The following is a 16,937-nucleotide window of genomic DNA, read 5'->3' as shown; positions in this document are numbered from 1 at the left end:
TTCCGCTGTGTAGTTACTCTAATAATATTTAGTTTATACTTTTGTTGTAAAGTTAATCTACTCAAAGACTTGTAACTTAATTTAATTACTCGCTCTTTATTATATCTTGTGATAATGTGCTTGTTGTAAAGACGTGTGTTCCGATCTTAGGCATAAAACACATGTCGGGACTATCAGGATGATATTTTAGTTAATCATTATAGTTGCGATTACATAAATGATCGATTTAATGATTAATTAGAATATTATCTGAGCGGTTTCCAATTGAAATGTAGAATAACCATCCCTCTTTGTTCAGACTGCGGTAACTAATTAAGCTCGATCATTGTACGCATGATAGGGCGCCGAGCAGTGTTGTAAGCTGTGAATGTGATAGGCCATCCTTTAGAGTTTAAACCCGTCTCATCTAGTACTGAAATTGCAGTCGCCGTAGCAACGACTCAACTGTATGAGCTGCTGGAAGATCACCTCGATCAGGCTTGGCAACTGAAGTCTTTCAGATAGTTTCCCACACAATCTTGAAACACAAGGATTTGGGAAGCAAAATCCTATAATTGCAGCAAAGAAACGGCATGCGACTTATGAAGTAATGCTGTCAGAGCCGGAAAAGAATGTTATGAGTAATTTGTCTCAATGCAATCTGCAGGCATTTAGTCAAGTGAAAGCAAGGACATTAGGACAAGCAATGTAGGATCCAACGCCGAGATCTCTGGCCCGTTAGTTCGGCATGTCATGCATTTGGCGCTGCTCAGGCTCAACGGTAACAATGATCGCTTGCATCTAAGTTCCAGATATTGGTTGCCTCAGACGGCAATTCCCTCTTGTAACAAGAAAAAAGAAGGAAGAATAATCCCCATCCCCATCAAGGGTTGAACCCAAAACGGACTCTATTATCAATCTGCCATGCATGAACGCAAGCAACAAACATGTCCATCGGCATCTCCATGCTTCAGTGCTCTTGCAGTAGTTGCACGCCTATAAATACTCATGCTACTGTGTGCTGAGCAAATCCACACTGCCTGGGGAACGAGCACAACTCGTGTTGGTAGCTAGCTTGTCAAGAACAGAAGAAAGGAGGATACTCAGATGGATCGTCGTGCTAGCCTCGCCGTCCGGAATGTGCGGGTCCAGATCCCCGACCAGCTGCCGACGCTGTTCGAGCCGCAGAAGGCGATCATGACCTCGCACGTCGGCGCGAGCATCGACGACGACGTGGCGCTGCCGGAGCGCCGGCTCACCGCGCTCGCCATGCACCTGGCGGTACTCGAGAAGGCGGCGAGCCGGCTCGGCGCGCTGGGTTTCCTCTGGGCGACGGTCGTCCTGCTTGGCGGCTTCGCCGTCACCCTCGGCTGCACCGACTTCTGGTGCGTCACCACCCTACTGCTCGTCGAGGGCACCCGCATCCTGGGCCGCGGCCACGAGCTGGAGTGGCAGCACGAGGAGACGTGGCCCCCGGTCGCGTCGTGGCCCGTCGGCTGCGGCTTCTACTATCTGCAGCTGCTGTCCGCGTCGTCCTGCGTCGCGCTCTCGCTCGTCCGTCTCGTCCACCAGCGCTACGGCGGAAGCGCCGACGCGCGGACAAACCGGCGCTCCGCGCTCGACATATTCTACGGGCTCGCGCTCGCCGAGGCGCTGCTGTTACTCTTCGAGAAGGCGCTGTGGCAGTGGAGGGTTAGCCACCACCGCCTGCTGGAGCGCGTCGCCAAGGAGTGCCACCTCGACACCGCCGGCGGCGCGGTGGCCGTCCGCCGGTTCTTCTACGACTCCTACGCTCGGTACTTGAACGGCAGCATCTTCGACGGCCTGCACATGGACCTCGTGTCCTACGCCGATGACCTGCTGACCGCGGGCTCCCACGAGGAGCAGCGCCTCGGCGCCAGCATCCTCGCCGCGCTCACCGAGTCGGACCGCTTCGCCGACTCCACGCTCCGCAAGATTGGCACGTCCGCGCCCACCATCGAGCGGCTCATCGAGATGCTCAACTGGGAGTCCGAGAAGGGCGTCCGCCGGTCGGCCGCAGTGGTCGTGTCCATGCTCGCCGGGGAGAAGCTCAACGCGCTTCGTGTCACCGGCATCCCCGTCGCGATCGAGTACTTCGCTTCCTTGCTGTACGCCGACCTCGACGAACTCAACCTCCTCGGGCTGTCCATCCTCAACAAACTAGCGCACGACAACGATAACTGCGTCAAGATTGGCAAGTCTAAGGGCCTTCTCGACAAGATCATCTCCTACTCGAGCATCGATAACGGACCGGTGACGACGCTGACGGACATGCGGCTCAAGGCGGTGAAGCAATCGCTCCGCTTGGTGAAGAGGCTGGCGAGCACAACGGGGACCACCGGGAAGCAGCTCCGGAGGGAGCTCTCCGACAACGTGTTCACGGTGAGCAACGTCAGGGAGGTGCTGAATCAGCGTGACGGGAAGGAGCAGTCGGAGCTGCACCAGCTGGCGATCGGGTTAATGACGAACCTCGCGATGGACGAGGAGGCGAGGCAGGAGATCGGAGGGACGGGGGGCGTGGTGAAACTGCTGGTGGCGATGTTCTTGCAGGGAAAGGAGGTGGGGGCCATCCGGCAGGCGGACGCGGTCCGGGTGGAGGCTGGCGAGGCGCTGGCGATGCTGGCGCTTGAGAGCAGGAGGAACTGTGGCCTAATCATAACGGCGTGCGGCGGAGGAGTGAAGCGGCTCGTCGAGGCGCTGAACGATCCCGCCATCGTCATCGGCGCCGCAAGGATCCTGCGCAACCTGTGCACCTACGCCGGGGAGGAGTGGCAGCAGCTTCCACTCAGAGGAGTCACCGCCGGCGCTACCAAGGTAAGTAGTTAGTTAATCTCTTTCCGCTTTGTTTCATGTGTTTTTTATGTGACGCTCCCTCACCACGTATCGTGTTTTTCCATGCTCCATCAGGTGCTGAGGACCATCATGGTCGAGAAGACCAAGCTCCTCAACATCTCCCTCGGCCTCGCCGCGCAGATGCTCCGTTTCATGCAGCCCACGGAGCTTCGCGCGAGTGTAACAACCACACTGGAAATCGAGTGGCAACTTCAGAGTTCGAGCAAGAACGCAGGAAGATTTAGGGGACGATGAACTCAGAACGAGCCACCGTGAGATGCTTTTTCATATTTTTCTCTGAATGAGTTTTTCTCCCCTGCACGCCAGCTAAGTATTGCCTGGCGGAATTACCGTTCTCCCCTAATTAATTACAACCGAGTTCCATTTAAAGTAACCAGGATTACAAGACTTAATAACGGTAAAACGAGTTTAACTGTGCCTTATCCGGCACGCGAACTACTGAAGTAAACGAGTGGCTGAGAGTTGATGGTCGTGCGTGAAGCAGAAGGCGATACACTGGAGCCGTCCGATTGCTTGTCATGACAATTCTCCCCCCTTGAGATAGCACTTGCCCTCAAGTGCCTGGAGCAATAGCAGAGTTTGTTTGAATGACACCATGAGTGGACTGGTCAGGCCACCATTCTTTGATTGTTGTCCAATAGAAGCTCGGAAAAGAGGATTTGATGAATGATTTGTCTTCCCAGGTTGCTTCATCAGGAGGCAGACCATCCCATTGGACCAGCCATTGGGTCACCACGGAGTCACCGCGAGGCAGCATCCGCGTCTCCAGAACAGCAACAGGAGCTACCTTAATCCTTCCATGAGAGTCAACCATTGGCAGATCTTTAGAAGGTACAGCATGAGATCCCACATGCTTCTTAAGCTGGCTCACATGGAAAACCGGATGGATTTGTGCTTGTGATGGTAATTGGAGCTTGTATGCCACTGAGCCAATTTTCTGAAGCACTAAAAAGGGACCATAGTACTTAGTCGACAGCTTGAATGAGTTTCTCAGCCCAAATGCTGTTTGTCTGTATGGTTGCATTTTCAAATAGACCATATCTCCTTCATGGAATGCCCTTTCGGTTCTCTTGAGATCAGCATACCGTTTCATCCGTGCCTGTGCTTGAGATAAGTTCTCCCTCAACTTAGTGATCATGTCTTGCTTCTCAGCTAAGAATGTTATGGCTGGAGACTGAGGACCTGGAATAGATACCTCACTGATTGCAGGAGGTTCATAGCCATAAAGAGCTTGGAATGGGGTGCATTTCAAGGATGAGTGGTAGTTTGTATTGTACCACCACTCAGCGAGAGAGAGCCAATAGAACCACCTCTTTGGTTCAGTGAAAGCCATGCACCTTAAGTATGATTCTAGACATTGATTTACGCGCTCTGTCTGGCCGTCACTTTGAGGATGATAAGCTGTACTAAATTTTAGTGAAACTTTCCATGATTTGAACAAGGCTTGCCAAAATTCACTTGTAAAAATCCTGTCTCTATCGGAAACAATAGCTGTGGGCATGCCATGAAGCTTTAGGATGTTATCTAAGAATACTTGAGCCACACTAACAGCAGTAATTGGATGAGAGAGAGGGACAAAGTGAGCATACTTAGTTAATCTGTCGACTACCACCAAAATGATGTCCTTGCCATTTGATTTGGGCAAACCCTCAATGAAATCCATGGAAATGTGTGCCCATGCCATATCTGGAATTGGTAATGGCTCAAGGAGTCCAGGGTAGTGACATTGCTCACCTTTTGCTCTCTGACATATTGGACAGGAAGTGACAAATGTTTGCACGGATCTCTTCATTCCAGCCCAATGGAACAATCGTTTCAGCCTTTGGTAGGTTGCTGAAATCCCAGAATGCCCTCCCAATGCAGAAGAGTGGAATGCTTTCATGAGATTATTTTGAAGTGTTGGGTTCTGACCAATATGTATGCGCCCTTTGTACCTCAAAACTTCTGAATGTAGAGTGAAATTAGGGTCTGAATCGGGATTTAAAGCTAGCTGTGCAGTCAATTGTTTGCAGAAATTGTCATTTGTATAACTCTGCAAAACTTCATTGATCCATAACGGTTGGACTGTAGTTATGGCATTGCATTCCTGAGGTCTTCGTGACAATGCATCAGCTACCTTATTCTCTCTTCCTTTCTTGTATTCAATGACATAGTCCAATGGTAGTAATTTCAGCAGGAGCTTATATTGGATGCCTTCTGTTACTCTTTGCTCAGCCAAGAATTTAAGGCTATGCTGGTCAGTCCTTATGATCAGTTTTGAGCCCAAGAAATAGTGTTGCCATTTCTTCACAGCTTCCAGGATGGCCAGGGCTTCCTTGTCATAAGTAGATTGTCCCTGATTTTTGGAACTCAAAGCTTTGCTGAAGTAAGCAATGGGTCGTCCCTCCTGCATGAGAACAGCCCCAATACCGATCCCACAAGCATCTGCTTCTATAATAAAGGGTTGCTGGAAATCAGGTAATTGCAGGACCGGAGCTGTAACCAGTCTATGCTTGAGCTGTATGAATGCATCAGTTTGTGTGGGACCCCAATTGAATGAATTTTTCTTGAGCAAATCATGCAGTGGCCGACAGATGATCCCAAAATGCTTCACAAATCGTCGATAGTACCCAGCTAGGCCCAAGAAGCTTCTGAGCTGGGATATATCTTTGGGAATTGGCCAGTTGTTGATTGCTTCAATCTTTGAGTTGTCAGTAGATAGACCTTGTCCATCAATAATATGACCAAGGTATTCAATCTGATTTACTGCAAATGTGCACTTGCTTCTTTTTGCTGAAAGTCTATTAACTTGCAAGATGTGCAAAACTGTAGCAAGGTGTTTCAAGTGTGCATCCAAAGTACTGCTATAAACCAGGATATCATCAAAAAAGATAAGAACAAATTTCCTTAAATATTCAGCAAAAATGGTGTTCATCATTGCTTGAAAGGTAGCAGGGGCATTTGTGAGCCCAAAAGGCATTACTAAAAACTCAAAATGTCCAAAATGAGTGCTAAAGGCTGTTTTAGGAACATCATCCCTCTTCATCAATATTTGGTGAAATCCAGATCTCAAGTCTAGTTTGGAAAAAAATCTGGCTCCATGGAGTTCATCAAATAGATCATCAATTACAGGAATAGGAAACTTGTTTTTAATTGTTAAATCGTTCAGCTGCCTATAGTCAATACAAAACCTCCAACTCCCATCTTTCTTTTTGACAAGTATGGAGGGGGAAGAAAAAGGGCTTTCACTAGGTTGTATGATCCCTTGCTCCAACATTTGTTTGACTAACCGTTCTATTTCATTCTTTTGGTGGTGAGGCATTCTATATGGTCTAATGTTGGGGGGCACACTGCCAGGAAGTAGAGGAATAGAATGAACACAGCTTCTTGGAGGAGGTAACCCAGTAGGTTCAGAGAATACCTCTGCATACTGCTGCAGAAGTGGGTCTATGACCTCCTCATAACAAGATGGAGATAAGGTGTCGTGTGGTACCTCTCTGATGTGAAATAGAAATCCAAAGGTACCCTTGGACATAAGCTTGAGGAGTTTTTGTGGAGTGATTAGGTAACACTGGTCATTGGTGGTACAATCAGTGAAATTGATTTTCTCTTGTCCATCCTTGGTGATAGTTAAAGTTCTAGCTTTCAAGTCAATGTTAATTGGGCTGTGTTTGAAGATCCAATCACATCCCAAAATGACTTCATAACTTTGGAGTTGGAGCAGCTGGAAGGAATCTTCGAATTTCCTTTTTTGAAGCAAGTATTGGCAGTGCTGAACATGACCACCCGAGAGCAATTGTCCACCACCAGCTACAACCACTTTTTGCAACTGAGTCTGTTGGATGGTGCATCCAGCCTTGTTGGCAAAAGTGATGTCCATGTAACTGTGGGTGCTTCCACTATCTAATAGTGCAACAGCTCTCCTGCCCCCAATAATGAGAGGAAGGCAAAATGTGGCAGAGGAAGAATTACCCTGAATTGCTTGCTTTGAAATATGCATGAGCTGGGATGGTTGCTGCAGAGTATCAGTTTGATCTTCTAGTGAATGGTGGTCTTGCTCTTCATCTGGTAGTGGGCATTCTTCAGGTTCTAATGTCATGGCATGAGCGGTATTGAGATAAAATTTACACTTAGTCTTGTGTTTAGGTGTCCACGGTGCACTGCATTTCCAACAAGTTCCAGGTTCTCTGGCCTTAGTGTTAATAGTAGGCAGCTTATCAGGCTTTGAAGGAACCTCAAACTTTTGTCCCAGAGTAACCGCATTGCTGAGTTTTGGTTGAGTGGGAGAGGCAAACTGGCCTTTAGTCATTTGGCTTGTGAAGGAGGAAATTTGCTTCCTGTACAAAGTTGCTCTCTCCAAATCCTTTGCTATGCCATAAGTTTCTTCCAAAGATCTGGGCTTATGTGGCCTCAAATAGTGTTTGATCTGCTCCTTCAATCCTTTAACAAAGCACTTTATATAATAATCTTCTTGTAATGTGGGGTGTTGCCTATGCATGCCTGCCATTAATTCCTCAAAGTTGTCGATGTAAACTGCCACAGAAGTGTCCTGAACCAATGAATGGAAGGTTTCCACAACATCATAGACACCATGGTCAGAAAACCTATTGCATACCATAGAACAAAATTGAGGCCATCGCAGCTGTTTGGAGGAAATCCTCAAGCCGGACCACCAGAACTCAGCTCGACCAGAACAGTGTAAGGTGGCTAAAGAAACCCACATCTCCAGAGGTACAGAAGCTAAATCAAAATATTTCTCACATTGCCTAATCCATCCACTGGGGTTTTCACCATGGAAAGAAGGAAATTCAAGCTTGGGTCTAGAAATTGCTAGGCTGAATGAATTGTCTTGAGATCTGAATCCCCACCTCTCTTGATTGGGGCAAGTGCTCAACCTGTTGGGCTCAAAAGATCTGGCATGTGGAGGAACATAAGTAGGGTGATGCATTCTTGGTCCAGATGTATGTTGCATTGGTATGTTTCTAGCAGGTGCATAATCCATCCCAGAAACTGAATTGCTAACCCTGCCTGGAAGTTCAGTGTAAACAACACTCAATGGTGCTGCTTGTTGGCTGTTTGTGCAGAGATTACTGTCACTGGTAATTTTGCCTTCCAGTTCTTCACCAAAGGATTTATCAACCTGCCTATCTTGTTCTTCTCCCATCTCTTTGCCCATCATAGAATCTGTCATTCCAGATCCCTTTTGCATGACGGAAGGAACTTGATCAACAACACCATCTAGCCTTACTGCAATGCGAGCCAATGTAGCTTGGATGGAATTCATCTGTTCCTGCAGCATAACGAGGCCCCCTTCTACACCACCCATACGAGATTTCAGATCGATTACCTCGTCATGCAGTGTGTCCGCAAAGCCCAAACTAGAGCCGTCCAGATCTTCAGGATTTGTCACACCAGTAAGAGAAGTTGCTGCTGCGGCAGCTGATGCGGCAATAGCAGATGTCTTGGCCGCAGTTCTTGTCATCACGACGCGCGCGGGTGGATCGGTTTGGCAAAGCCTCCCCAAGCAGTCCACACCGGAGGTCTACCGCCGCCCAGATTGGAGATCGAGTAGGGGATTTTACTCACGGACTAGCCGCGAAACCTTCCTCTGAATCCAATCTCCGCCGACACCACCGCGAACTCCAATCCGTTCCGGTTCCCGGAATTTTACGCCCGAACAACGCCGAGCAACCCTCACCGGAGTACGAATTCGTCGCTGATTGCCAAGGAACACTGAATCTGATACCAATTTGTAACAACCACACTGGAAATCGAGTGGCAACTTCAGAGTTCGAGCAAGAACGCAGGAAGATTTAGGGGACGATGAACTCAGAACGAGCCACCGTGAGATGCTTTTTCATATTTTTCTCTGAATGAGTTTTTCTCCCCTGCACGCCAGCTAAGTATTGCCTGGCGGAATTACCGTTCTCCCCTAATTAATTACAACCGAGTTCCATTTAAAGTAACCAGAATTACAAGACTTAATAACGGTAAAACGAGTTTAACTGTGCCTTATCCGGCACGCGAACTACTGAAGTAAACGAGTGGCTGAGAGTTGATGGTCGTGCGTGAAGCAGAAGGCGATACACTGGAGCCGTCCGATTGCTTGTCATGACAGCGAGCCTCGCCGCGGCCGGCGTCGAGGACGTGGCGCTGGTGCGGATGCTGGTGCAGGTCCTGCGGGATTACGGCCGCCCGTCTGTGGGCGCCCCGCGCATCCGGCTGTACACCATCGAGCTCTCCATCGCGATGATGCGGCTGGACGCGCACTTCGTGGCGCTCTTCGTGGAGCTAGGGATGGAAGGCGAGCTGAGGCACGTCGCCGGAACCACCTCCGAGCTCGAGTCCTTCAACGTGTTCTCTGGCAGCGTCGGCCTCAGCCGCCGCGCCGTCAACGTTGGCTCGCTCGTCGAGTCGGCCTTGGAGTTGATGAGCTGAAGACAGGTCTGGTATATATACTGAAAAGGCCTCGTCATGGCGGATTCGTTTGTGCATCGTGGTTTATCCGTTCTTTGTTGTGTTTTTGTGCCGTATCTGATTTATGTGGTCTGATATAATTCCACGTCGGGCGCTGATTAGTCATCACGTAGGAATTACGTAGCTAATCACCGCTTAATTGGAGTAGTGGACCCAGCCACGTCGGGCGCTGACTAGTCATCACGTAGCTGTAGCATCACTGGTGTAATAGGAGAAGTCGTAATTGTGTAAGTGTGTTGTTTGAGTGCGTCATCCTTATAATAAAAAAAGGGCAAAATTTGTACTGTAGTTTTGTTTGAATGTGTGTGGTATTGTAGTAGATGTGTAATATAAGATGACACTCGGTGAGTATGTAAGTGTGTTGTGTTGGAGTTTTGAGACGTTTTTCCTATCAACTTTGAATTTGAAATATGATCAAATTTGGATTTGAATGAATTTCAAAGAAAAGAAAAAAAAGGGAAAAAAAAGGTTCGTACATATGGCAGAAGAAACTAAGAACATATATAAACCATACATATAACATCGAGTAACCAGCCGTACATATCCATCGCCAAAGAATACATGTCATCAGGCATAGAAAATCACAAATTTGAAGCCACCGATTTGAAGGTTTCACGGAGTAAGAGAAATAGAGATAGTATTTTTTTTTTACCTATTTCAGGTTCAGACGAATAATGTGTACATCTTTACGATGTTACTGAACTAAATAATTCATCTTTATGCTGGCAATGGATATTCGTGACCATTATTTAGTTTGAAACAATAGAAGAACCTCGGAACCATATCCATCTTCAACGATGTTGTACAAAATCCGACAAAAGGTACTCGAATCCGGTAAAAAGAGCTCAGACAGCTTCTCGGATCCGAGAAAGTTCAATGTGCTGCAAATCGCTTTCAGCCGTTTTGCGTAAAGGGGATGTAAGCGGGTACTCAACAATTAATTTGATGTCACTATTTAAATTATTTTTTCTTAGGTTATTTAGGTGTGAGTAAATTTTTAGTTTATCTTTTAGTTTTAGATTGATTTAGGGTGTGATTAGTTGTCCGTATGGATCGTATATGCAGGCTGAGAGAAAACAGACTGAGCGGAGTTCTACGTAATTATTGAAAAGAAAAGTATTTGGTTGGTTGTATCTATCTAAATAGTCTGAGTTGAGTTTCTATTTGCTTAATTGAATATGAGGTCATATGAGTGAATATAAAAGTTAAGATTGTGATTGGTTACTTATATAAAGATGATTTTGTGATACTGATAAGTAGGTCTGTTTGTATCTGTCGAGTCAGACTGCGAACGTATATTTGCATCTACCGATCCAGACTGTAACTCTATAAGATTATACGTATCTGTCAGGCCAAATTAGTCTTGTGCAGGCAACCAATCAGACACCTAATGACAAAAAAAATACTCACTCCGATTAAAAAAAAGATATTTTTGATTTTTCATGGTCTTCAAAATGTCCCTTTGATCACTGATTTCTATTAGAATATAGTTATAATATCTAGTAAAAATATAATATTATAAAAATATTTTTTATACAAATCTACACATATAATTTTTTATATTTTTATATTAAGTATTTTAGAAGCTATTGAGAATCAAAATTATAAAAATTTAATTAACTCGATCTTATAACCGGAGGGAGTACAAAACTTGCATCGCCAGTAACACAGAAGTACATCTCGGCGCTCGGGTCCCGTAAAGTCCAACTTCCCCCCTTGAGGGGTAAAAACGGAAAGAAAGAGCGAGGGAGTCGCGGGATGCGGAAGTGGCAGCGGCGGCGGTGAGGGAGCAGAGCAGGAAGCATGGTGTTCGGCCGGAGCAAGTCGTCGTCGTCTTCAACGGCGTCGCCGGCGTCCGCCCCCTCCGCGGCGGCGGCGGCGTGCTCGGAGCTGCGCGCGGCGTACCATGAGTGCTTCAACCGGTGGTACGCGGAGAAGTTCGCCAAGGGGCAGTGGCAGAGGGACGACTGCGCCGCCCACTGGCACAAGTACCGCGTCTGCCTCGAGGTAATGCACCCTCGCCGCGCCCCTCCCGTACTCGCCTACGCATCAGCCACGGCTCGCTCCTTTTCTTGTTCGCTCCGCAGGATCACGAGTTGACTGTGCTAGGTCAAGATCCCACTATTTCGCCCCTCGTTTCGTTGCAAGGACATGGTTCTTGGATGCGGAGATGCTTAATGGGACCGCCTGGATAGATTATGCTTGCGGAGACAGGAATGCGCTATTGGCGCTAGTTTTGTAGTCTAGACTGTGATCCTTCGAGGTAGGCTTTGGATTTGGTGGCAAGATTTGGAGGGTGTTAGCTAGATCTTGTCCATAACTAGTTTCTGAAATTGGGCCGTAGGAAGGTTGGACAATTTTGCGATAACCATTAGAGTGGGTGCTTTTGGTTGCCCTATTGTTGCGTTGCTCATTTATCTGCAGGCTGTGCTGGAACGGGATCGTGTTGAGTGGTTGAATGTATCGAGTGGTTGAATGTATCGTGTTGCAAATGCAAGATCGTTGTATCTTGTGCTGTGATATCCCTTAGGGCGTTCATGATATAGTTATGTAGGACAGTGAGATTGTTGTCACCTGTTGTTAATTCTTATGTCCTGACTCCAGATTTTAGTGAGGTTCATTCAGTTTAAATGCTTAACGGAATAGAGCATGCTAGGACTAGTTGCATTACATTTGTGCAGCAAAGCAGTTCATCCGTATTCTAAGAGCCCTGCTTGTTGGCTTGCCACCATGCTGGTTTCTATCTGATTACCAGTTTATAACAGGTGCAATGCTGACCGTGAATTTGAGGCGGGAATGTTTCCTGCCTAGTTGGTTGGGTGCCACAATGGTTCTAGCATATTACTGCTGACAACTGGTTCAGTGCTGACTGCGAATTTGAGATATGGTTTATAGGCAGCTTAGCGACTTAGTGGACGCTAGCGAAACCAAAACAACCCATCCATTCTAACCAAAGCTCACCGTGCTAGATGTGTTTTACCCCCCCCCCCCCCCTCCTTTTTCTTGTCAAAGGGATAAGATTTCTTTGCACTCAAATGTTCAAAACGTAATAACTGGCCAATTACTGCCAAGGGTCAAAACCTTCTTTGCACCCAACAACACTAGGCTTCTTCAGATTTATATGGGCACTTCCTCTCATTACCTTATTTTCCATTTGACTGGCCTCTGAGTTTAGGTTCTATGCCTCTATATTGCTTGTTTTGCTAAATTATGTTTATTGTTCCACTTTTTTATTGTTTGCAGGAACATCTGGAAGACAAGCATCTGAGGCAAATCCTACTAGACGCAGAAACTTCGCCTGATGCTGATTCTCCCTCTGGACAAGGTGCTACAAAGTGACAGTCTAGCGCTAACCACATGTCATGTTTCAATTTCACCCAATCAGAATATGGAGAACCTTGGTAGATGAAGCAGAAAGCCCTTGTATTTTGACACTTGTTATGCCCCTGGATCATATAGCACTTCAGCAGTTGAGCTGACATCTGCAAAGTTTTCCAGGATCAGAATGTTCCCTACTTACCGAGCTACATGTGCCTTCGTATACCTGAGCAGTTCTTGTTATGAAATTGAGAAATAGAATCAGCTTTGTAACTGTCCAGCTTCCAGAACACTATGTTTCATGCATGATGCCTTTGAGTTTGAGGAAAGTTTTTTGAGTTTCATAGACTGTCACCTTCTAACCAGTGTTACCGGGACACGAATGCGGGTGTTAGAGTTCGACTCGGATGCGGGTGTCCGATTCGGCAATATCTAGAAAATAGGATTCGGAGATTCGTGTAATATATATTAATTTTTATTAAAAATATATTGTATATATTCTGAGTAGTAAATAATATAAGTATATATTTGGACTAACATATGAATTTGTGGTTAAAACACCTGTAAACATCCATTTACATGTATAAAGGATGTGTCATTCACTCGTAAACTGCACAAAAGCTGTAGAGATTAGAAAAAGAAAGGAAAAAAAGAAAAGAAAAGATGTTGCCCAACCCAACAGAATCAGCTAGCCTGATCCATTCACTTTTCCTGCTGCCAAAGCCCACCAGCAGAATAGCCCACTAGGGCTTCTTTTACCTCTCAAGTCACAGCAGCCCACAGGCACATGAAACACACCACACAGAGAGGCGGGAGAGCTGTCGCCGCCGCCGCAGTTTCGCACGCGCGGATGGAGGGTGAGCTGCCGCCGGAGTTGCTGTCCGCAAACCGTAGCCCTCCTCACTCACGTTCTCTCTTCCGATTTGTCATCTTGTCTCCTTCCCGCTCGATACGAGGGCATGCAGTAACGATGGCGGTGGAGATGACAAGCAGCTACGACCACATCGACGGAGGCATGAAGACGTGAAGTGACAGCTGCGACTTGGGTTAGCTCATTCCCCACTCTTCCATCCTCAAGCAGCGTCTTTGTTATCTCCGTCGCTTGGACTTGCTGGAGAAGTGTCCGATGCGTGTCGGATCGTGTCTGGTGCGTATCGACGAGGGGATACGCGTCGATAAGGCAAAAAAATTTTGACACGCGTGTCCCTGTAACATAGCTTCTAACACTTTACTATCTAATAGTATTTTGTAGGGTTTCATGAGTCATGACAGTGACACAGACTCTTGTGGTCGGTATCAGATCCCCTAGACTTTATGTGTGCCTATAGTCAAAAGATGTCACACAGGCCTGATCTTCTGATGTGGTGACAAACAAGCCTGAAAGGCAGCTACTTGCTGGGCGAAACTTCCTGGCAATTGAGCTACCTTTCCCCTCCACTCTCCAGATTCCAGAACAGTAGTCTCCTCCCCTCGTTCATGGCAAAGAAAACCAAGAACCACTCTGCCAGAAGAGGCGCTGCCTCATCTTCCTCTGTTGCAGCTGATGATCGGGCACCATGGCTCCGACTGACGGCTTTCGCTGTGCTCACTGCTCACTCGGCCTTGTCTGCATATCTGAGCAGAGATGACGCGAGGTTAGTCGCTCTTGTCGCTGTTGGATACCTCCTGATGTTGGTACTGCTGTTCTATGGCCCGCCTGTGCTCCGGAAGAGAGACTAGCCGAGGCAGCAAACATATGTCATGCATGAACAGCATGTCCAGGTACTATGAGAGCTGTTTTTGCTCGTTTTTCCTGCCTAGTTTTTATCTTGGTTTGGAGGTTGTGTACAAAGTTGTCTATGTTCATGAATATGGTTGTAGCTTTGTATGTTTACATGCTCCAATATACAGTTGTATAAGCAAACTGAACACCCAGTACAGGCTGGAGGATTCAGGTTAATGTCAACATACCGTTGCACACTTGCACTTGCTCGGTTGTTACAGCTCACAATCATTGTACGTACACTAATCTGAAGTATCTCTTTGATTTGATTTTATTTGAGTTTTTTTGTTGCCAAACTTTGATCAGCACTGGAAGGCATGCGATTATCAGAAATACCCAGTTTGCTGAGCAAGCACTTGAACAAATAATCCTTTCAAGTTGACAGAAGAAAAAATATTTCAACCCGCAATCTTCAAATCAAATCAAAATATCCCTGTAAAAAGAGTGTAGAAGAACAGCTTGAGAAGTGATAACCAACACACCAGCAAAGTTAATGTCATAAATACAAATAACTTGAAGATTTAGTTTCAAATGCTAGAATAATCAGAAGGTTTCTGCAGAAAATATTTAATAGTAAAGTGAAATTCAGGTGCTGCCTTAATTAATAATTCTGAGAAGTAGGAGTACTGCTGTTCTGAGTTCCAAATTATAAAATTTTGACCAAATTCCTACAGAAAAATGTACTTCTTGATCCAGTTACTCATTTGCGATGTAGTTTAAAAAACGAGAATACCTAGGAGGAATTAGGCCTGTTTGCACGAAGAAGAAGAAAGGAGCCCAACTTCGAGCCAAATAGGACTCAACTGATGGTGTACGTATCCACACTATCAACTCCTCGAAACTAAGCTAAGCTCAGAACATTGTAAAATAGTTTAATATAAAAGCAGATAATATACTACAAGTACTAGCTAAATAATACTTGAATTCACGATGACTTATACTACCTATTCAAATGGCCGTCCCCATATTTTCAGCCTCTTGGTAGTGAATATGTTGTTCTAGGTACCGCAACAACTTTGCAAACTGAAAATAACCAACAATTGAGCGTGTTTGAATGCCAAATAACATTATGTAGGATTAAGACTGATGACTAGAGAGGAGGGTAAATAGTCGTCTTATCAATTTCTTTCAAAATGGATGGTCTTCTCCTTTTATCACCTAACGTATCTCAGAAACCAATAGCTGAAGCAAAACTGGAGAGATTCAAGTTGTTAAAAAAATATCCAGAAAAATACATAGCTCTCGTTGATGTATATGAACCCCAAGTTCCATTGAAACTCATCTCACGGATCATCGCCACAAAAGATATCACTTGAGGAAAGAAACATTCAAAGCAAAGAAAAGATCACTAATAGAAGAAATTCTCCAAGTCGATGATCTAAAAGCAAGGTAATTCAAAACTCACGTGTATACATACGTATGTAAATTTTATACCTCTAGCGACAAGAAAAATAACTTTCCAGGTGAAAAAATTTTAGCCCAAAAACCAAAACGATAATCTCATCCAAAAAGAAAAAACTTGCAACAAAGCAACAGAGCTAACAGAAGGAAACTATAAGGAGATGAACATGAGCATAGGAGTAAACATGCACTTCATTTCTTCAAGAGGTCAACCATACTTTAAGCAGATTATAAAGTATTTTTCCTACACAAAGCTCTCACTTATTATAAAGGCTAAGCTCTCATCTCCCCCTCTCCAAAAACTCAACCACACAACTCTCTAATGGCTAATTTTCTCCTCCCAACAACTCTACCATTCTATTTATAGGCCTTGGAAGCTTCATTGAATGCCAAATTTTCTTGTTCCCAAAATACCACCGAAAGTATTTTAGTCCACTTTTCGCTTTGTCCATCGAACGACCATGGCTTATTCACAACTTAGTTTCGTCTCGACGCTAGCTTCGCGATGATGCCACGTGCACTCTATCTACCCACGATTTTGAGACCAAACCGCAAAACCGCTTTGCACGCTTCTCAAAGCGTGACTCACTGCCGTTTGCTCTGGCCCCAAGCAAGCATCTTGATGTCGACACGTGTATTCCATCTTGCAATCTTAACCGCCAGCAAGTCTCTCTCACTCCTGATCCCTTGGGTCACCTTATCATTTGCACCGACATCCCTTTCGCTCGACTTTGTCACCACGTCATCTTCACTCATCTTCTTATGCTTTGCTTCATCTCCATGTATATAGCTCGGATCACCCTTGACTCCGCCAGGCTCCCTCGATCGTCCGGCACCAAGCTCACGCTTAGCCCCAATCTTTTTGCTGTCGGTCGTCAAGTTGTATCCATCACCTACACAACATGAGACGAGAAAACATGTATCTCCAACAACATATAGCTCAACTTGCAGTTAGTCCAAATCTAGATCCTCAGTTCAAAACACATCTCAGAAAAATTATGAACGTCGGATGATCCGGCACACACTCCTTCTGAGCGCCAGACCATCTGGCGTGTGCAACTCAACAGAGCCCTCCGTCTGGAATCCTCTCTGCAGGAAATAGTCTGGCGTGCATTCATGCCCATCGCCGGACCATCCAGCGTGTTCA

The 16,937-nt window shown here is 46.0% G+C and overlaps 2 protein-coding genes across 2 annotated transcripts; both read left to right on the top strand.

The window, feature by feature from the left end:
• Positions 1–1,086: 1,086 nt before the first annotated feature.
• Positions 1,087–9,324, top strand: LOC133896924 (uncharacterized). The gene is made up of 3 exons (XM_062337557.1): positions 1,087–2,814; positions 2,908–3,010; positions 8,951–9,324. Exons 1-3 carry the CDS (start codon positions 1,087–1,089, stop codon positions 9,268–9,270), a joined length of 2,151 nt encoding a protein of 716 aa, XP_062193541.1. The 3' UTR covers positions 9,271–9,324.
• A 1,679-nt stretch (positions 9,325–11,003) lies between these two features.
• On the top strand, positions 11,004–13,009 carry LOC133897479 (uncharacterized protein At4g33100-like). Its single transcript, XM_062338210.1, has 2 exons — positions 11,004–11,316; positions 12,553–13,009. Exons 1-2 carry the CDS (start codon positions 11,113–11,115, stop codon positions 12,646–12,648), a joined length of 300 nt encoding a protein of 99 aa, XP_062194194.1. The 5' UTR covers positions 11,004–11,112; the 3' UTR covers positions 12,649–13,009.
• The last annotated feature ends 3,928 nt before the right edge of the window (positions 13,010–16,937 follow it).

Source organism: Phragmites australis, chromosome 17 (genome assembly GCF_958298935.1).
Source record: "Phragmites australis chromosome 17, lpPhrAust1.1, whole genome shotgun sequence".
Taxonomy (NCBI): Eukaryota; Viridiplantae; Streptophyta; class Magnoliopsida; order Poales; family Poaceae; genus Phragmites; species Phragmites australis.
Note: the sequence above shows the minus strand (reverse complement) of the source record. Positions and strands in the feature narration are given on the sequence as shown.